The 23283-nt window shown below is 35.4% G+C and overlaps 1 protein-coding gene across 1 annotated transcript; it reads right to left on the bottom strand.

Moving 5' to 3' along the window:
- Positions 1–66: 66 nt before the first annotated feature.
- Positions 67–22945, bottom strand: G2E3 (G2/M-phase specific E3 ubiquitin protein ligase). Its single transcript, XM_027720465.2, has 16 exons — positions 21962–22945; positions 20987–21046; positions 19391–19488; positions 17334–17435; positions 15429–15553; positions 13774–13939; positions 12990–13096; positions 11840–11956; positions 10255–10379; positions 10032–10164; positions 9274–9399; positions 7538–7848; positions 6701–6882; positions 6375–6547; positions 3845–4044; positions 67–3275 (listed from the first exon to the last, which is right to left on the bottom strand). The coding sequence occupies exons 1-16, from the start codon at positions 21984–21986 to the stop codon at positions 3043–3045; spliced, it is 2283 nt and encodes a 760-aa protein (XP_027576266.2). The 5' UTR covers positions 21987–22945; the 3' UTR covers positions 67–3042.
- Positions 22946–23283: the final 338 nt, after the last annotated feature.

Raw genomic sequence — 23283 nt, 5'->3', positions numbered from 1 at the left:
AAATAGCGATAAGTTAATGGGTTTTAACCCTGTAAGTGCTAACAAAAAAAAAAACAAACGCTGAAGAAAGTTCCATATTTAACCCTTTATTGCACTTTGAACATATACATAACATTTCCCGCAATTACTGATTATTTCAACATTGATGCTACACCTGTCACATATAATGTTGCTTGAAGATGCAACAGTTCAGGTACTGATCCTGCAGTTCAAGTTAGAGCTAAAAATATTTACAAAATTACATTTTTTTAATTACCATAAGTTTAAAAAGAACATTGTTTATGCAATATAAAAATCAGAGGATTGAATTGTTGGTTTGGGTTTTTTTACATACATTGATGTTTCAAAAACTACTTTCTGTATGCATATGATTTGACACTTCAAAAGTTTAAGCATTTTAATTTTTCTTTTGTCCAGCTAGGAACTCCCTTAAGTAAAAATCAGTAAAGTTTGAGCTTTAAAATGCTATACCGTATAATACAGAATCAAGATAAACTTTAATATTTTGTAGGCTGCAAAGTTGCATTTCTCTCTATTTAAAATATTCTTTTAATACTGTTTTCAAAATATATATGTAAAATGCGAGTCTGAATTAATGACCAATGCTCTCAAAACCCTCAGGTCTTCACAGGCTGAACATCTTAATGAAAAATGTCAAAACTGCAGCACACAATCATTTAGACTTTAAGTATAAATGAAGTTCTCCTTTTGACTCTATTTCACTCTTAAGCCAGTTAGTTAAAAATGCTAACAGCTTTTTCTGGTAAGCATCCTTTGAATGGGTGAAAGCAAGTCAGAAATTTCTTATTCCTTTGCTTTTCAAACATAGAGCTAAAATACTTGAGGGTGTTTTTTATTCTATGTGCATTGTTAAGGAGACCATACTAAACCCACTAATATATTATTGTTTAGTATAAAATTATCACTCTAGAAAATAAATAGCTTATTTCATATGCTAATTCCAGATGGATGCTTTGGGTTTGATGCAGAAACTGTGGGGTGAAGTTTTGTGGCCAAACACAAAGAGCACTGCCAACAAATTTTACAGAGGATGCAAATTCCGTAAGAATATATTTACTACATAACTAATGTATATACAATTATTCTCTCTGTTACAGAAATACTGAAACTAAGCAAATTCCCTAATTTCCAGGTGTGCCTCAGGTTATGTTTATGTAAAATGAAAACTACTCGATAATATTGCACTTTCGAGACCTGCTATAATAACAAAAAACCTGACGGTCCTTTTAGCTATGTAAACTGCTCTTACATTTGAAGGACAAGGGAGACCTTTCTGTGTTTTGATGAATCGGTAGTTAGCTTATTCAGTGGAATTCTAATGAACAGTTTAAATAAATTCAAGATTGGTCTATATAAACAAATGCTGAAAATGCGAAGAGGAGAGGAATACAACTGGAATGTACTGGAATGTCTAGATAGAGCTGATCAAACCAACAAAAAAGGAAAGAAAACTTGTCCTGAATGCATAGACATCAGTATTAGAAAATGGGAACCAATTCTATGTTAGAGAAACCCTTTCAAGCAATATTAGATACTACATAATTTTACAAATTCAGTGTTTGGATATAGCATTGTATAGCAGAAGGTTTTGAAGTTAACATTTCCTACAGCTGACCTAAAGGTTAGTTCTACCTTTACATAAAACCCTTTCAACTGCTGAATTCAAAGGAAATAAGCAATAAAAGGTGTGAACTCTACTTTTGTAATCTCAGGTATGTTTTTGAAGCCCTCTATTCACATTATCTTTGTATTTCTTTCTCCTTTGAAGGTTTTAAAATGTAGTTTATATAGTTCCAAGTTCTGAACAGTTTCCCTTGTCACTGCAGATGCCGGAAGTCCAGGAATTGTCCATTAAAATTATTCACACTCTGTTTGGTACTCCTGTGAGTTCTGTACTTCTCACACAGAAAAATCACATAATATTACAGAAGACATTTATCTTTAACTAGGCAAGAAAAAGGAATACTGCACTGGGTACACTGCTCATTTTTGAAGTACAATATTTGCAGGACTCATTGCTGTATTTTAAAAATACAAACATACAATATGAATCCTTATTATGCAAACAAATTTGCACCAAGCCATTCTCCTTATAATGGCAATAGACCATTCTGAAGGCTAAGACTACAAAGAAGTTATTGGAAGAATGAGACTCAAAAATTATGCGGAGATGAGAAACATGGAATATTATTGGAGGAAAAAACCAGAAGACAGTGAGAAAATGCTTAGTATATAAAACAAGTCAAATTACATTCTCTAAGAGTTCATACATTAATTTTAAGGTAGACTTTAATATGCTTTTGACTAAGAACCAAAAAACACTGTTAGTCCTGTGTTAATTTCTTATATTCTTAAATTTCTAATGATGGGACTTAGATCAGATATTTCTCACTACTTTCAAGTGGCTTAAACAATCTAATCTCATCAAAGGCTTGTAATAATTTCCTTAGACTTTGAAATTAAAAAAAAAAAATTAAAAATTAAGGGGCAACGTGGCATACCTGCTTTTGTTACCCAGTGATAAAAATAGGTCTTAATATAAAAAGATTAGCACCTCTCCCAGGATCAAGAAAGAAAGAGAAGCTGCAGCAGTTTAAAAAAGATTTCAAAACACCTGCATCACAGTTTTACTTGAAACAAAGCTCTACAGAAATTATCTTCAAGATGTGCCCGACTTGCCTTTGATAAATAAGTTACTGAAGTATGTGATACAATCCACAGACTTAGCTGTTACACAGTTTGGTACTTATACTTGTCTACAGCAAAAGTAGATATTTAAAATACTTCTGCAAGAGACTGCTGACTCAAGTCAACTTCAAAAGGAGAATTATTCAAGAAATAAAGCATATTCTGATTTGAAAATTGTTTTTCATCTTACAATATTACTACTTTTAGCATATCTTTGGAGGAAAAGTGGGAAAAGACTGAGAGCACATTGTCCAAAAATACAGTAGCAAATTGGAAGTAGATGTTCTTGCAGAAAACTGAAGTTTCCAACATCCAGTTTAATAGCAAAAATACTTATTCACTTTCAACTCTTAATGTGTTTCTGATGGTGAGCTCCATTTTATTTTTAAACTGCTGGTATGTATTTGTTATAGGGAGTTCTAAGCAATTAAGGAGTCTGTTTCCAATGGGATACCTTATACGCAAAAATTTAATAGTAGGTTCAGGATCAAAACCAATGGATGGTATAGAAGAGGAGCCTGTTACGAACAGCAGAATATCCTCAAACGTCACTACAGACTCACCACCTAAAAAAATAGGATTAGGTGTTATTTATCACTGATGGTCTATTACACATAAACCATTATCCTACATGCTAAGCATTAGATCAAAAAAAGCCCACATAAAATGAGATCAATATGCTGAATAAATATGCAGTTCTATGGCTAAATAAGAAAATGTTTAACAAGCAAAACTCACTTCGGTTAGTTCTGAAAAATCTTAAGTGAATAGAAAAAAGCCTCTTCTGTAAGAAAAAGATAGAAAACAGTGGGCTTGAAGACTTTAGACAAACTATCTAATAAAGGATTTTTCTGTGTCACTTGTGTTCTGTTTTCTTTTTAAATTCACAGGAGCTCTAGTTCCTAGCTTTCCTTTATTGACCCCTCTAAAGTTTGATTATAATTGGACAACAGTTTCAGAAATTCTAATTAGTAAGAAAGAGGGTGAAGAACAACAATTAGGAACTGACAGTGACTGCAAACCCTTGGATTTATTTATCCCACTGAACTCTATAAATCAAACCCTGTATATATATATACACCAGGGTTTATATATACCCTGAACAGGGAAGGGGAGAGAAAAAAAAATTACTTACTTTCCACATCTTGCAAATAGCCCATCCAAAAATCAGCACCTTTAACTTTATTTACATCTGATGAGGAATGGATTGAAAAGAGATCACAAATAGTTTCTGCTGAAAGTCTTTCGGGTTTGTGGCACAATATGCTAGAGAATGCATCTGGATGCATTTGCATTTTCTCTAGAATACCAAGAGTTTTCAAACCTTGCCTAAAACTAGGAGAGGGAAAAGAAAAAAAAAAAAAGAAAAAGAGTGACCATGCATCAGAACTCTCTGTTTTATAAAGCTGCAAGATTGGATACAATAAATCTCCATCTGCTGTCTCCAAGTCTTCTCAATAAGGTCTACATAGTAGTCCCATTTTAGCTTGCAAAATATGTTTAACTCTCATTTTAACAATCTAGATGTTTCTATGGAGCTTTTTGGGCAGATGAAAGAAATACCAGTGATATGCAGAAATTATTTCCTAGTACTTGACTGTGTGTGCAAAGTTTACTTTTTTTACATAAAACATAACAAATCTCTTTCTTACGAACATCTCTTCAGAAAACAGTTAAAATTCCTTGTCTTTAGGTAAAATGAGATGTCTTAAAAGATAGCCTTTGCTTGGCTTCTGCAAGTCTGCGTGTGCTTATATGCTATTATTTCTCCCTGTGGCAAATGCAGATAACAGTATCCTGGGCTGTACTAGGAATTATGGTGCCAGCAGAGCAAAGGAAATGATCCTTTAACTCTGCTCAGCACTGGTACGGCCACACTTGAAATGCTGTGTCCAGTGCTGGTCTCCCCAGCACAAGAGGGAAATGGACACACTGGAGAAGAGCACTAGCAAAGGGTGACTCGGATGATTAAGGGACTGGAGCATAACCCTATGAGGAAAGGCTGAGAGAGCTGGGATGCTTCAGCCTGGAGAAAAGAAGGTTCAGGTAGAATCTCAATGTCTACAAGTATTTGAAGGGAGTGTGCAAGGAAGTCAGGAGACAAGCTCTTTTAAGTGGTGGTGCCCAGTGACAGGACCAGTGGCACTGAGCACAAACTGAAACACAGAAGGTTCCATCCGAACATCAGGACCCACTTTTTTACTGTCTGGGTGACCGAGCACTGGCACAGGTTGCCCAGAGAGTCTGTAAAGCCTCCATCAACAGAGGTATTAATAAAAAGTTGTCTGGACATGGTCCTGGGCAACTGATTCTAGATGGCCTGGCTTAAGCAGGGGTGGTAGACAAGATAAGTTCCAGAAGTCCCTTCCACCGTACACACCAATCTGACTCTGTAATTTAACTACATGCATTTAAACACACTTGCCTCTCCAAAAACAAAATCAAACAAAAGCAAAGAACCCAACGGCTCTGTGGGTTGAAAAAAATTTCACTTGTTACTGTGCATTGGAAGAACATTTCAAGCAACTGGCTTTACAATTTGGCTGCCATAATCACAATTAAAATTTTACTTAAGGTGTTTACTCATAATTTCTTACATACCAATAGGCTGAATCAATAAAATTCAGAATAAACATGTTGAAAGTGTACAGTCAGGGTGTAGAATATTTAACAGCTAAAATAACCAACTCTTTAGTTACTCTCAGTCCTTGATAGTGACAAGCAAATTCTTGTTCTACTCACTTATGCACGTTTAAGCCCATTTCCAAAAATGCACAAAACCACATTATCCCATAAACAAACAAGCTAATTATTATGTTTTACTTTCCAACTGACAAGTTTTAAAATACGATATATATTGTTCAAATATGCCAGAGGGCCTTGACTGAAAGACTAATTGCTTTGAACTTTATTTAAAAAAAATCCTTACATTCAAAATTAGTTTTTATAGCTCTTGGAGATTCAGTTGATTCAAATTTGTCAAAGGTAACACTATAAATGTTTTAAGTATAAATCCAGCTATATTAGAATAATTAGCATCTAAGGCCTTTTCACTGAGCAGATGAAGAACTGGAAGTAATGTCAGTGATTAATCAAAGAATAGTCAACAGCTGCAGCTTTTCCAGCTAATGAGGTCATCACTACCTCACGGAAACATCAATGCAAAGCTGATGTTCTAAGCAGGTCAGCCTGTTGACATTATTGCCCTCCTAATGGCAAACACAAACTCCCTGATTAGAACTCTGGAAAACTCATTAAAATTTGAAACATATGTTTAACATTTCTAAAATTTAAAGATTCTAAATTCAAACAATGCTGAGTTAAAAATGAACACAAGCTTAAGAGATTTTGTAGTCTTTGTGATGCTTTAAAAACTTAAAAGTGAAAAAAAAAAAAAAGTTTAAAAACTGTGAATCTGCCTTCTTCACAAGGTTGAAAAAGGAATGTAACCAAAAAGTGGAACAGAGCAGATATGTAGAGAAATAATTTCAGTCCTTCAGTTTAATTAGTCCTTCAGATAATTAATCCACTGAAAATTACAATACACTCCACTGTTTTAAATGAAGAATAAGTAAGAACATGTGAAAGATAGTTTTAGCGACATATTATTTAGTATTTCAGTGAGGAAAAAACCCAAGTAGCATGAAAACTCAAACAAAACAAACCTTTCTAAGGGTGAAATAATTCTCTTGATTACATGATGGATCAATATGTCATTCACCAGCATGTTCTTATCACACAAAGCTGTTATAGGTCTAAAACATCCAGCAGCAGCAAGGAATTCATAGCAGTCATGTATTGTAGACTGTAGGCTGGACAGACTATTTGCATATTTTATCTGTATAAAAAGACAAAAGTAGGAATTTGCTTACTACATGTATGTATATATGTGAAAAAAAAAAAGCTTTTTAATTTCAATGAAAGTTCTATTCAGTAAGTCTTTATCTCCAAATATAGTCTCGAATTAGAAATATAACTTATTGCATATTACCATTTTTATTGTTTGTGCTACATCAACATCAGCAACATCTTCCAAAGCTGGCTTCACATTCTCTGGACCATAGACAAGACAATCAAATAGTGTTTTGGAAAAGAAACCAGGAGATGGACCGCCATGAACCAGAGAAACTGCAATCATTTTACCAGCTTCAAAATAAAGGTTTTCTTTTACAGCTGCAAATAGAAAAAGATATTTGCTATTTATGCATAGAAATGATTTGTGATCCTCACTTTTTAAAAGAAAGTGTCATAATGCAATTTCTTCTTATTTTAGGAAAGGCAACAAATGAGGTTTGCTATCTCCTGATGGTTGAAAGAATGAGATCACATTTTTACATAGGAGTACCATATTATTTTACTTCAACTCTTCAGCCACTATTCAAGGTTTGGGAGATGTAACTTCCTCTTCCACTTTGTACCACATGCACATTTTATTCTGAAGGATAAGAACTCAAAGAAGGTAACTTGGGGTCTCTAGGGAGCATGCCATAAGAGATAACGTTCTAGAAATTTGAGGAAAGGAAAATAAGTAGCAGAGAAAGTGAGTAAGGAAGAAAGGAATTCACTTGACAAGAACAAGTCTAATTATTTGCTGTATTTCTTCCTTCGTTGTCATCATTTCCAACTAAACCAATTTTTTTTTGCTATTACAAATCCACATTCCAACTGCCTTCAGAATTGACAAAAAAAAAAAAGGCAAACAAAAAATCCAAACAATTTTTAGTCATCAAGATGATACTTGTGAACTGACACTCATACTGGGTGAAGACTAAAAAATGTTTAAAGTTACACAGTTCTCAATGTATTTTTGAACAAAGCATTTAATTACCTTGAAAATCAAGGGACAAATTCTTCGCAGAAGAGCCCTCAAACAGTGATGAATTCTGAAGGTGAAGCATTAATAATTGGAAGAAATGGTGTTTTGATGCAGCAGAAGTATCTGTCTTTGATCTATTTTTGCAGTTTGTGAAATTTATTTCAATGGTGTTTGTAGGACTGAAGTTGCGCTGTCTAAATCCTTTTAAAGCACTATTCCAGATATCGTCTGCATTGATGTTAAGCCTTGTTGTTTTTGTATTAACTTGTACCTTTAACTCCTTCAGAATATTACAGACTTCCCTTCTTTGCTCTCTTACATGCCTATGAGAAAATTAGATGCATTTTCAGATGAAATCTCTGATTCATAATTATCAACAGTTATACAGGAAACATTCTTACAAATCTATTAAGAAGAACACTTCTTTAAACACTATGGCACATTCAGGTATTGCCTAAATTATATCAGTAAAATATTCAGTGTAGATTTTTTTAAATTTTAACTCTGTAGTAGTAAATTTTAAAGTACCTCTAAGAACTAGAAAAAAGGAGGCATAAAACAAGTAGTGATTTTTATAAATCAATGACACCAACACAGTGACAAACAATTCTCACAGTCAGTCTACATTTGAACAATGTAAAAGGAGTGAGAAATTGAACTTTACCATTTTGTGTTAAAGCGATATTTTGCAACCAAATCAGAATAATCTTTGTCGCTATAATCAAAAAGACATTTGAATAGGAAGAAATGTTGCAGTTCTCATATAAAAAAATAACACCTCTTCTTTGTTTTCTAACTTCCAACCAAATGTTTCAAATACCCGATCTACTAGAAGTAACTAATTCCTTCATCAGAATTTTTAGCTCATAAGGTAGAATTCATCAATTAACTACTCACAGCCAGATAAAGAATTTTACATCCTTAAAATGAATATTTTATATTAAAACATGTTGTTTTAGCACTGGTTTTAGTACAGTCATGAACTATGCCTATGCTACAAGTGCAAAAACCTTGAACATTCAAAACATGTCTAATTAGAAGAAAGCAACTAGGATTCTTTTTATTCCCTATTTTCTAAAGAATAACTAGCCATGCTTTAGTAAGGACGAATATACATTTCTGAGTTTTCATCCCCTTACTACCTGACCTAAAAATTCTCAATAGGTATCATTCTTTTCTCCTCGCACCCCTCTAGCATTTATAAAAAGTAGAAGCCTTTATCGAGCTATGACTCCAGGTTTTCAGTGTAGTCATTCCATTTTTCCAGTGACTATATACATACATCTATACACATACGTATATATATAAATATATCACACAGCTGGTACAATCTGGGCCAGAAGACTCCTAAGAAACCTGGATCACACCTTTATGGAACAGGTCCTAAGGGAGCCAACTCAGAGTGGACCTTGTGAATGAAGTGGAGATTGGTGGCTGTCTTGGCCACAGTGACCATGAGACAGTTGAGTTTAAAAGCTCTGTTGACAGGAGGAGAGGTGCCAGCAAAACCTCAGTTCTGGACATGAGGAGAGCAAACTTCAGTTTGCTGTAAAGTCCCCTGGGAAAATGTTTTTGCAGGTGCTGGGGTCTGTGAGATATATATATATATACATACACACACATACATGCAAACAAATACATATAAGTACAATACACTCCTCTCTCCACCCCCTTTGATATTTTGGAATTATGGTATAAAGCCATATGCTAGATTACTCTTCAACGTAAGAAAAATTAAAAGAAAATACTTTTGCCTCAGGGACCACTTTCTGTTTGACATCAGTGGAGATAAGGACATCGTCACTCTGTTGGATGCTGGATGTTCTAGGTGTGAGCAAGGTGACAAGTTGTTCTGGTACATTATCTTTGGTGATCTATAAGTCAAAACAGTATTTTAAGAAGAGATACAATTGAAGAATGCATAACCACTTCTTATTTGAAGATAGTCGTATAGTTTCCCCCTACCATGAAGTCCACCAGTGCCTGAACTACAATTTTAAAAATAATAATTCAGTATTTTATTACATGGTGTTTTCAGGATCTGCTTTTAGTTGCATCCCATAGATGAGATGGAAGTCCTGACTGATACATTAAGTAAAAACTAAAATCATTAATTTCTACAGACTTGACAAAATTTTAATTCAGGACAGGAAATTATTATTATAAACATCTGTAAGTTAGATTTCTAGAACACTATTAAAATGGAAAAAAACCCAATAAACAAACTTAAAATTTTGCCATTTGTATATTCTCAGTTACCTCTAAATTGTTAAGGTTCCTTTAAAAAGAATCTATTTTTATCAAACTAAAAAGTGGTTTTCATGCCACCAAATCCATATAACTGTTGCTCATGGCTTACTCAGAAAACTTCAATCACTAAAAACTCTAGTTTTAATCAATTAGCAATTTAGCGTAAGAAGTTTCTCCTGCAGAATAAGCCATCACCTCCTCATGTTTGAATATTATGTAATAATCAGTTTCTGCTCGAAAACAGAAAATTACACACTGGAGTAGAAAATTGCGTTGGGATCCAGATGACTGCCGAGGGGTCTTTGGAGATGGCTCTTCCATCAAACAAGTTGTCCCATCTGTCTCTTCAGAGGTAGCCAAAGCACGCTTTTTCTTTCTGCTGTACTTCCCTGTATGATTAAATTATATTAACTAGTAAAGTACATTTATGTAACTTAAAGTTATCGTTTAAAAAGTCACTATCACATTCATAACTTTACCTGATTTTGCCAAGATACTTCTGCATTCTATGCACTCCCAGTTTTGCTCCCATGACTTCAGAGATGAACAGGCCAAATGAGTCCCACGAGAACCACAACACTGACAACGTTTTATTTCCCATTTACTAAAATTAAAAACTTAGGTATTTAGTATTAGACAGAAGAAAAGTTAAAATGAAGGCTATTCAATAGTAAGTGCAATCCAGACACTAAACTTAACAAAACATAATTTTATCAGTCTGGTAGAAATTATTATAATCAAGGGGAACTTTCTTCATACAAGATGTACTTACAAGAAGAAAAAAGCAGCTCATGTTTCAGGATCTTGTACTGAATGAAGCTATGAATTAGTGTGCTCCCCTGCCTTGAAGTCAATAGTTTACAGGCAATATTTTCTCCTTGTGTTGCTAGTCAGGAAAATCCTCTTTATCTTATGGGTATCCACCAGTCGACTTTTCCAAATGGCAATTTTTTTTACAGGAGAGCCCTCTTGGGAAAAATTCAAACTACTGACGTGTTGGTGAACAGATATTTTAGCAGGGCCTGTTGTGACAGGACAAAGTTCACTTCCAACCCAAACCATTTTATGATGCTATGATGATTCTTACATTCTGAAGAAAACTCTTCATTAATGACAGTGTTATGTTTTTTATTTTATGTTTTTACTAATGACTGTTATGTTTTTGTCTAGATTTCTTCAATTTTGCTTAAACATACAATGGAAAAATGTGACTGATTAGTTCAAATACTGGAAGCCTAAGGTACAACTTTTTAAGGCAAAGTAAATCCTGAGGTGCACACCTACCATGAATGAACCATGGAATGCTTGGTGAAAACCATATAAAGCAAAGCTAATGTCTACAGGGAATAACCACCACAGTACTACAGAAACAAGTCTTCAAAGTAGAGGCTCTGACAGCTTTGAGCATACTCACACCAGTGAAAAATAAAAATTTCAGAAGCACACAAACAAAACAAAAATTCATGCAGAAAATGAACTTATTAAAAAAAATTAAGCAAGTGGTAGAGCAGAATAAAGCCTTTCACATGACCTCTTATTACACTATCAGCAGTATTCTATCTGCCACTTGCATGCAGCAGGACAGCTTGCAGCTAGATTGGTTTTACTAGCCTTTACACAGCTAGTTAATTTTCACATAAGTCTAGTACTTTAACAATAATTACTCGTAAAGGCTCTAAGTATTTTAGCGCTTATTAAATTGCAGAATTAAACTCAATGAAAGACACACAACGTTCATTCACGTACAAGCTAATCTACGTGTTATGCTGATGCACAAATTCTATTTCAGCTCTGTATCAAATGAGAAAAAGGACAAGATAACCGATAAGCCATTAAAGTTGGTTTTCTTGGCTTTCATAACCTAGTTAGAGAAATTTAGTACTGAAATATGGAGTAAAACAAACACTTTATTTAGACAGTGTGCTGGCTTGACATTAAAACCTGATGCTGAAAAGTATCAAAGGATTTAAATAAATAAATTATAATGATAATAAAAGACAACAACCAAACCACACCAAAGAACTATTCTATTGTAGGTTATACTTTCCTGCTAAAGCTTCATACCTATCAGGTTCATTATAGTCTCTTCCTTTCTTGCAGAGACATCTTCTAATATCACAGTGTTGATAACATTGCAGTAAGTCTTGATATGCGTTCTCTTCAAGTTCCCAAGACGCGTCCCTATAAACAAGGCCGAAGATCAGATATTAGAATTCTGTTTCCAATTGTTTAAATGGGTTACATCTTTTTCCAAATACAGAGTATGTAATAAACACATGAATATATTTCAACCATGGAATGTTCTAAGCAACGGTTAAGACAACTGAGAGGGGGAAGAAAAAAGTCTAGTAACTAAAATAATACTGTAAAATACAGACAGACTTCTTGTGTACAGTTACTTTGATTTGAAGTATTTGTTATTTTTCACATGACCTCAGTGTGTGTTTGCTCTGATTCACATTATTTCACTTTCTCTCTCACAAGAAACACAGATATTTGTTTAGGTAACCTACTCAAGTTACCACTGAAAATGGACTCATGAAAGGTAAACTCAGAATTTTCCAGGCAAGTATGGCAAAGTTCATCAAATATTTTGACTCTACTTCCTCTCAAAAATCTTGAGCTTCTGACTCGAGGAAATTAATGGTACTCTCTGAAGAATAATAGTTATTAGAGAATACTACTTCTAACAAAGAAACATCATCCTGATCACTTTCTGTCATATTTTGAGCCTCATCAAGTGGTAGAAACTTATGAAAAACAACTCAGAATTTTGGAAGCAGTTATTATGCTAAACATATCCTTAGCAATACCTTGGCAGAAGATAGAAGCTGTATGGCTAAGTAATCAGTCAATTACAATTCTGTCTGGATAGAAATTCAGATATTTAGAAAACCTGGGCACAGAAAGCACACTTCCGAGCAACCTCTATGTTAAGGCAAAATTATTGTATTTATGAAGTGCTTTTATCTTTTAATTGGATTCCTAGTTGAATCATGGCATTAAAAATGACTTTTCAGAGCTTTCTGTTTTATGTTTGAGATAATTTGACCTTTGCCAATTTTTATGCATAACTAAAAGGAAACAGGCTACTCCTTACCAAAGTGAACAATTCTACAACTGAAGGTAGAACTAAAGTTTCACATATTAATAGATGCAGTTCTATAGAGTATCAAAGTTTTTGTAGAGGAGTGATTATCACAAAATTACTTACCTTTCTGGAATGTATATGCCCATTCTCAACATTTCTTTTTGAAATTTGTCCTTGTTATTGCATACTGTGCACCTAAAGAAAAATATCCCAGCACTCAAAGCTTGATACTGTGTCAAGAAAAAAAAAAAACACAACAAAAAAACCAAACCAATTATTGAATTACTACCATCCTTAAGATGCCAATAAATGTCTTAATATTGATGAACATTACATTCAAGGATGCAATCCTCACACGGATGTTAAAGCTGACATCAATCATAATATCACTTGATACTGATGCAAACGGTGAGCATTTCTCTTCCTTTAAGGGAGAGAGATCACATGCTAGATCAAGGTTCATAAACAAAAGCACAAACCTTTTCAAGTCAACCTCTGAATCCAGAATAAATTTACAAAAAGAACGTTGTAACTTTTTCTGGCTTTGGACTTAGGCAAAGAGAACTGATGATGGACAAATGACATTTTTAGCATTCAGATTTGCAAGAAAGTAACTACCTAAGTTGAACTTCAGTTCCTAAACATAAGTGAAGGCATGAAGTGTGTATCACACATGCAGAAACATGTGGGGGTGAGGAGAGGAAAAATTAATAGCATTAAAAAACCAAAATCCTTTTTTGTCTCCGTAACACAATTTTAGCATTGTCCTTCAAACCTATTTCCATACCAACTACCTCAATTAACATTAAGCAATTTCACACAATTTTAAGCAGCTGTTCCATTGTTTTTAAACAGAGAAGAAATGTGATCTCTGTGGATGCAAAAAGCAAGGGAGAACCTGTGTTACCTGCAAGCATTCTCGATGAAACCAAGCACTTTTACAGCAAGGACTTTTCAATACAGTGTATGCTGGAAGATGTTCAACCAAATCCAGACATATTGTGCACTGTGACGCTCCTGTAGATTCTTTATCCATAAAAGTTTGGACTGGTTTATGTTCCCAACAGTAAGATCTAAAATTAATAATTTACAGTTCCGTTATCAATATAACGTAGAGTTAAATGTCTTAATAGCAGCTTGAATGGATGGTGCTGTGTTTTGGATCTGTGAAGAAAAGTGTTGATAGTACAGGCATGTTTTAATTATTGCTAAGCAGTGCTTGCATAGAGTCCAGACCTTTTCTGTTTCTCACACCAGCCCAGGAGCAAGCAGGCTGGGGATGCACAAGCAACTGGGAGGGGACACAGCCAGAACATATGACTCCAACCAACCAAAGGGATATTCTGTACCATGACATCAAGCTCAGCAATAAAGCTGAGGGAAAGGAGGAAGGGGAGACATTAATTGCTACACATGATGAAGCCCTGCATTCCTGGGGATAGCTGAATACCTGTCTGCTGATGAGAAGTGGTGAATGAATTCCTTGTCTTGTTTTGCTTGCATGCACAGCTTTTGCTTTACTTAAACTGTCTTTATCTTGACTAAGGAGTATTCTTGCTTTTACCCTTCCAATTCTCTCCCTGATCTGCTGAGGGTAGTGAGAAAGCAGCTGTGCTTGCTCTTCTGCCTGTCTGGGTTAAACTACAACACATGTAAACAAATTATGTATCTAACAGAGCAAGTCAACAGAATGACAGTAAGGAAGAATCATGGTGCCAACTGATGCTCTAAATTATAGAGGTCATATATGTCCTTTCTCTCAAAACTTCTGGTCCAAATAACGTGTTTTTTGTCCTCAGAACTCCAAGTTCTTCCTGTATTTCAATGTTACCATGACATTAAAGAAGAAACTTTGAGTTTGCATACTGATTCAGCAGAGTCTAGGTAGTGTGATAAATTTTATAATTTAGCAAATTTTTAAAGACATAAGACATCCAAGAAGTGCAGCTCTAGAAGAAAACTTCTGAAACTGCATAATCTTTACATGTGTATGTAATGTGAGTCATTTTTTAAGCTGAAGTGCCTGCCAGAGTTCAACCCATCCACCCTGCAAACTCAGCTCACAGTAGGCAGAATAACGCAAATAAACATTTTTTAGACATTTGATGTTAAATCCATTTCTCCTGCAGTCCACCTCCAGTAAGCTTCGAAACACAACAGAATGGCACACAGTGTTGTGATTGCTAAGAGATATAGGTACCCAAACCTCGTCATTTCAACAAAGGCACAGGAGATAGGCAAACAAAAAAAACCCCAAATCAGTCATTATGCAGTTTATTTCAGAGTCTGGAATTTAATGCTCAATTTTATAAACAATTTAACTACTTGTAGAAGCACTAAATTATGTATTTAGAAGTGTTGAGAACTTAGTTTCTAGGTATTAGGTATGTAATATAACTGTTGGCCTCCCTGTCTTCCACAAATACAATATTTTTTTCCTAGATAACCCTATGTCATTAACAGTTAACAGCCTATCCAATTACAAGTCAAGAAAAAAACAAGCCATCTCCTGTATAAATATAATGAATTGAAAATGGAAAACAACAAAACCCCAAAACTCACCTGAAGTCTTCCATGAACTGGAAAATACATTCCCTTTTTATCCCACAAGGAAAATGGTAACTTCGTTTGCATTTGGGAGCTACACATCCAATCGAAGCACCCTTTTTCTTACAGATATTACATTTCTAAAAATAATTTTAGAAATAAAAGAATATTAACATCTAAAGTCCAAGTAAAATTACAGGAATTAAACCAATAGAAAAATTATAAATATTGTGTAAGAAAGAATATCGGTTAATAGATTGTAACTATGACAAGACTAATGTGGTTTAGCTCTGTTTCAATGAGTAAATATATATAGTTATTTCACAGACTTCATGTATTGGTTTATATGCATATTGTCTCATGACATGTAAGTTAAAATACAAGTTATTTTACTAGTATCTATAGTTTAGTTGCATCTATAAAATTATATACTGCCAGCTTGAGGCTCAGCACAATGTCTGGAGGTATTACAAATGTGTAATTTGCTAATATGCAACATACCCAGGGAATAAAAATATTTGCAAACTTTAGAGGCCCAGAGAAGCTGACTGTGGTTGCAGGACGCATTGTGGTAGCAAATCTTCACCCCCCGGGCCACACTGTGATCTGAGAAATGCTCTTTAGACCTTGGCCTTGATAAACTGTACCTGGACTAAGTCTCTCTTGAGCTTATCAGAAACACTGTTCCCAGGAACTAATAGGTATCTAATGAGCTCCTGTTTTTTAACAAATACCCTTGGAAACATATTTTTCTTGGCTGAGTAACAACCCAAGAGGAATAATACTTTTGTTACTGAACCTTCAAAGAAAGTTACTGACTCGAATTGCGGCCAGGATGGAAAATTACTATGACTAAAACCCACTTTCTTGTGACCCTATAAACAGTGGTCCAAAGTGAGACCCTTTGAGCTCTCAATTCCTAGAAGATAAGGGACTAATGTGTATGTCTCAAACACTAATAACTGGATGGATATGGAGACAGCCAAGGACTGTCAGTAATACAAGACAAGAGTTGTTGGTAATAACCAAGGACTATTAGTATTAACACAACATGGGAAAGAACAAGATTTGGCTGGAAAAGGGATGCCAGGCAAAGATGGGGCAACACTTTTCTGTAAGAAAGAACCACAACACAGTACAGCACAAGCACAAGAATAAATGGCAGGAAGTGAGCATGGATTATAGGGTAAGGATTAAGACCACCAAAGACCCCCAAAGCCCTCCAACCCATTTTCAGAAAGGCTGGAAAGAATGGACTGCGCATGATAACTAATTTACATAGAAAGCAAGAGATCTATCTTCAAGGGCAGAGAAACTCATCTTCCTGGTGGAGAAACCTGTCCACAAAAAGTACCTCCCCTCCTCAAGCCCAGGCAGCACCCCCAGGACTGACACAACTGGAGAGATGCTGAAACCAGGACTGACATTCTCTCAGCTGGATCAATACTGGAACCAGGACTGGTAATCTCTCTCTCTTCTCTCTTTCTTTAATCCTCTCTTTTAATCCTTTTCCTTTCTTTCTTTAATTTATCTTTCCCTCTTTAATTTCTCTCCTCCTTTTCACCCTACCCCTTTAACCAAAACCCACTGCTGTGTGCTTATATAGGTAGGTCAGGGACTAACATACCAATTTCCATGCCAAGCACATAATTTACTAACAAAACTTTCTAGTTGTTTTCAGACCCTTTGACTTTTGTCGTTCCTTTTGCCCAACAAGCATTTATGAATCTTAGGTGCTTCCTGCCCTTTAAGGGTGGGTCGTCACAACTTACAGACATGTTACTTAAATGTAAAATTCAGATTCTTGAATGGGCTCAGCACACTGTCCATTGGAAAAAGAAAACAAATCCTGCAGGCAACACCAAATGCACTTAAAAGTTACTTTTTCCCTTACGATGATACCAAAGACATCACTCTTACCAGTTTTGCAGCTCTGTTTACTTCTTTTCTAATATCTGTGATTAAGAATCCATCCACACCTTCGTCTTCTTCCCCTCTTTGCCAAATACCACTTGACATCAACTATGAAAAGAAATTAAGTATTTTAAAACATTTACCTACCTTAAGATTTAAAATGATGTACACTGTGCTTCTCAAGTAAGAGAGAAGTTCAGTCTAACAAAGCTTGTATGCAAATATTTAAATGATTAAAAAGCTGATCCAAAACATTTACATATTTTTGTCTGATATGACAGTAGGGAATAGTAACCAGTAACATGAAAATAAATATTTCATAACATCAAAGTATTGTGTAATACTTTAGATCCCGAGACAGTGTATTTTGCCTTCCTTTTTGAAGTATACAGACTATTCAGATAATTGTCAAACAATTACTTTCAGCATATAAATCTTCAGAGGAAGTAAAATTAAATTAGCTGAGTTAACATGAATGACAATTGTGCTGTGAAGATAATGAAGCACAGTAGGAAGTAACTGTACTGAAGTGCTACCTAAGAGGAAAAGTAATTCGCTTTAGAGGAGATTCAAATAAACACAGAATCAAGTAACTAGGCAAATCAAAAGAGCCATAAGATAATTTAGATTAAAGTTAGTTAGGTAGCTACATCACAATCTTCAAATAACTAAACAGTTTCACAACTTGATGCCTTCTGTATTCTTTACAATCTCATTTTATAATTTCAACATAGCATCGTTTTAAAAACAGTTTTATCAATATTTTAGTCAAATAAATGTAAAATTATGTACTAAAACCAATTAAATATATTTTCCAACTGTGAGAATTTTGGCAAAATAAAACGAAACTGCACCACTCATTGGTCTCTTTCTAGAACTCTTTTCTTATATAACATGCACTGTATTTAACTAAAATCAAGGGGGTTTGTTTGCTTGCTTTTAAAAGTAGACACACCATAAAAGATACTGTGATGAGCTTCCTGCAGTTAAAATATCTTATAAATTGTAAGGCTCAGGATTGCAAGCATGCCCTTTCCTAGCTGTTCTGCTCCATCAGGATAGGACTTCTTCCTATCGTTTCATATGACCTTATATAAGACAGAATTATCGCAAACAGACCTGTATTTCCTTCCAGCTGCTTCAAATTTATTTAAGAAAATAAAATTCTATCTTTGTTTAACTTCAGAAAACCTCCACTCTCCTTAGTCTTTAAAAAATTCGGTATCCAACCTATAAAGCCACCTGCAATCAACACTCATGAAAAAACTTGTTGAGAAAACATACCCCCCAAATTATTCCCGATACTGCTGAGAGTTTTTTTCAACTTGGGGGACTGTATTTATTAACAAACAAAAAACTTGTTGTGTGGGTTTGCTTTTTTTTAGGTAGTCATATTATTTTAAAGACCTGCAAAAATTTAGAATTTGAGAGATAGTTGAAGTATACCTTTAAGAATATGAAGCTTGAAAAATGTCAAGTGTGATAACTATTCAACTGCAGTTTATATCCATAGCTTTGTTTAAATTACAAACTTTTACTAATTAGTGATATTGTAGCAATATGATCAGTAGGGTATGTATTACTTAACTGAGAAGTAGGATTATTGTTTGTTACAAAGTCCTGTGTAACCTCAGAGAATAGCTCACAGCCAAAAAAGAACTAAATGAGAAAAAGAAAACCTTTCTCTACTTTTTCCCACAAGAGGTGAAATTTTCACATTCCAAATTTTCAAACTACACTTCTTTTACAGAAGGAAATATGTAGGTGCAAACATGTACCTTCATTGCTATATGCCAGGATAGATTGGGAGAATTAAATTCATTTAAATGGACCACGAATAGAATTTAGCTTTGAATAAAAGCTTGTTGGGATTTACTTACTTCATCTGCTTCACCTGACAAGTACAAGCCTTCAAGGAAATGAGTTAAAGCTCACAGTTCAAGCTTTAAAACAACAAAACTGTTAAAATGACTGGACAGATTATTACTATTAAATACTTTTTGCACTTACATTTGTTTTTCCCAGATAAAACAGAAAACTCCAAGATCAACACCAACACTTACCAAACAGTAATAATGAACAGTAAGATTGCATTCCCCAAAGGTTTTTTTTTCTCCATACTTTTCAGGGCAGTCATCTGTTCGTCCACAGAGAACACAGACTAAAACAAAGAATCATGTTTATTATCACAGTGAATGTACTGGAATTACTACTGATCAGCTATAGAGGAGTAGCTTTCATCTCTTTTAATCACACGCACCTTCAAGTAGATTCCTGGATAAAGGACAGTAGATACCCCTTTCCTTAATGTTGAATTTTATAGTAGATACAGAATAGAGTACTATTTGTTCCTTCTCTAGTTACTAAAAAGAAAATACTTCACCAGCCTGCTGATTCAGAAGAGGTCCATGAGCCAAGCTAAATTCACAAGCAGCTTGTGCTCCCAACTGAAATGTTCTTCCCCAAACGCCTGAAGATATCAAATGGCCAACAATGTCCAGGTGCATATGAAATATGCAATCTAATTGTTTTTAGTATTGTACATAAAGTCATCACCATATTAGAATCCATGAATCGACTTAACTATTTCTTTGTCTACTTATGTGATAACAGTGAAAAGCATGTGAATGGTACCCTGACAGTGCCAAGTCATATGCTACCACTGCTTTTAAAACACTGAAGGCTTTGAGACAACGTTGGATTTAACTAAAACCTTGAGGATTACTCACTAACTGAAGTTCCTAGTCGACTAACATACCTCCACAGACATTTAACAGCTTCCCTTTAATTCACAGTAGATATATAAAAGACAGATTAACAATATTCTAACAGCAAGAACAGTCATAATAGTGACAAGAATAGGGGTACTGCTTCAGCCCAAGGAAGCCCTGAATGGTACATCTCAAACACAGCTCTGTGTGATTTGGCAGCTGAATTCACAAGGTTAAAATACTGAAAAACACCGTTTTAAAATATTCAAATTATAGCAAACAAATCCAACAAAGTTTATAAGTTGGTTCTTTTTCATGTCCTGAGACAAGTGGTTCCAATGCAATTTCACAGAATTGTTAGGGTTGGAAGGGGCCTCTGGAGATCACCTAGTCCAACTCCCCTACCAAGTCAGGGTCACCTAGAGCAGGAATGCTCTCAGGTGGGTTTGGAATGTCTCCAGAGAAGGAGACCCCACAACCTCCCTGGGCAGCCTATTCCAGTGCTCTGCCACTGTCAACGTATAGAAGTTCTTTCTCATATTGAGATGGAACTTCTGGTGTTTTAGTTTATGGCCACTGCTCCTTGTCCTGTCTCTGGACACCATTGAAAAGAGTCTGGCACCATCATCTTGACACCTGCCTTTGAGATATTTATATGCATTAATGAGATCCCCTCTCAGCCTTCTGTTCTCCAGACTAAACAGGCCCAGCTCCTGCAGTCTCCACTCAGAACAGAGATGCTCCAGACCCCTAACCATCTTTGTGGGCCTCTGCTGGACCCTCTCCAGTAGGTCCTTGTCTTTCTTGTACTGAGTGGGCCAGAACTGGGCACTGTAACTTGATTACTGAAACCCACCTGTTCTTTGAGCCCAAATAAAACCAGTTACAACTGGCATTATATATGCAGATTAAATATTTCTGAAACTATGTAATAAAAACTTTACTTACATGTAGTTTGACTGTCAAAATTATTTGGTTTACTCATCCTGAGTTGTTCTGGCTGGCTCTCTGTCACGAAAAAGAAACAAGGTATTAAATACACCCAGTACCTTAATGGCCATTATATACCTCTTTTACATTTTATTTAAAATTGTAAAGATGAGCATAACCCCAATAAACTAAAAGCAGGAACTATAATAAAAGAATATTAGAATTCAACCGTTATTTTGAGAGATAAGGGTTCAGAAAGCAGGATGCAAACAGTCTAAGAATATTTTTTCTGGAAAATGAAACATACAGCAGCTTTTAACTATTTTCCCAAACTAACAAACACACAATATATTTCATTTTCTAAAAACAAAATAAAGTCCAATGCAACAGCTAATTATGTACAAATGTAATTGTACAGAAGAGTTCTTACTTATTTTAAGCATCAAAAATAATGGTCCAAGGACAACCTAGGCAGTAGCTGTGACTTCCACTTAAGTAAAGGTTGTACTAACACGAAGAACTTGGAATAAAAAAATAACTGTGAACTGTGTAGGGTAATGGTGCAACTGAATATAGTCTCTACTGTTGGGAGAAAATGAAGGATCCTGGCCTAGTCAAAGACATCCTGATCCACAAAAAAGTCAAAACAAAAGAAAACAAAAAAAAAAAGAAAAGAAGAATCCAAAATTGGGACATGCATACAGGGGAATTTACATCACTTAGAACTATGCATTTAACATTTTGAAGTGGAGAATAATTTATTCAAAAACATCGACCTAACTCACATTTCTTTCAAGCATCACATGAGCTGCCCTTCACTATGTGCCATGCCATGCATCAAAGGCCACCTTGGAAAAAAAAAACAACAAACAAGCAAAATCCCTTGTTTCTTCACTGCAGCACTAAGATGATAATTCTTTATCAAAAACCTTCTAGGAACATATGTATAGATCTTTGACTTGCCTTCCCTTAGAAAGCTGAAGAAAGCATTACCTAAGTTTTGCAAGCCAAGAATCATGGGTGATTGCCTGCAGATCCATGCTTGACCTCATGCAGGCGGATAACTCCCTCCTCACACGCTGAAGCGGGCAGGGAAGAAGCCGGCAACAAATCCAAGGTCCAAACCAGAAGCCTGACAGACTCCGACCTATCGGTGGTCTGGTACTTAGTTTTGATGATTGCCAGATATCAGCTTCAGGAAGAAACCTCAGGCTAATCCAAACTATTGCACACAAAGTACTGCAGCCATTTACTGGAGTTTTAGGATAGTTCTATTGAGAAAGAAAGATAAATAAAAGGGAGGTAGAAGTCTCAGGCATAAGGAAACTGCTCTATGCCACTGCACTTTTAGAGGACCGGAGTAGTTGTACACAAAAGACCTTTGCCAAAAAACGGTCTAAAAGGAGAACAAACCAAAAAGCACCACAACCAATTTAGGAGAAGAGGTTCTTAAAAGCACACACCGCACCGACAGTCAGATGAAACAACCGATTACAGTTTTCACAAAAACACATTTTCCTCTTTCTAAAATACAAAGGAATAAATCTACTTAATCCGGTACAAAGGGAGTAAAAGACAACCACAAAGCTCACACACGTTCCCCAGCATGGTCACTGTCAGTTCCACAGTCACCAAAGTCCTAGGGTAATACAACAAAAGTACTATCTGTATATGACCACACAAGACCAGATTTTGTTGTAAAAAGCTTTATCAGGTACAAAAAGGACACATGTGGCTTGAAATCAGAAACCATCTTCCTAACTTTCCTTGGCTTCAGCAAAACACACACACACAAAAAATCGCTATACCACTCCCACCTGCAGTTCCTTCTACTTTTCTCGAACTCTTTAGAGAAATGAACCCGAAGTTCAAAGTTAAAAGTTACGTGAGAAAAATCACTGAGGCCCCATGCACTGAGGCCCCTATGGGGCTTTTCACAGAATCAATGCATCAGTCTGTTTGTGAGACAATTTGGCACCATATTAAAAACAGCATCCTGCAATCCTCTGAAGAATCCTTAGGGTTCTCCCTCAAGAAGAACAAGGACTGGTTTGATGAAAACAATCAAGAAATCCAGGATTTGTTGAGGAAGAAGAGAACTGCTCACCAAGCACACCTTGCACTGCCATCCTGTCACATCCAGAACAAGTGGTGGATCGATCTAGCAGATACGGGTGATCACAAAGGATTCTATGAGGCCTTGAAAACAGCATACGGGCCTACATACCAGGTACAAAGCCCTCTACTCAGCGCTGATGGGCAAACGCTTCTGACAGATAAAACCTCCATTTTGAATCGATGGTCTGAACACTTTC

The sequence above is a fragment of the Pipra filicauda genome, unplaced genomic scaffold (assembly GCF_003945595.2).
Source record: "Pipra filicauda isolate LSUMZ 115617 unplaced genomic scaffold, ASM394559v2 scaffold11_size5308982_pilon, whole genome shotgun sequence".
In the NCBI taxonomy this organism is placed as follows: domain Eukaryota; kingdom Metazoa; phylum Chordata; class Aves; order Passeriformes; family Pipridae; genus Pipra; species Pipra filicauda.
The sequence above is the reverse complement of the archived record's forward strand: the minus strand, read 5'-3'. Positions and strand labels throughout refer to the sequence as shown.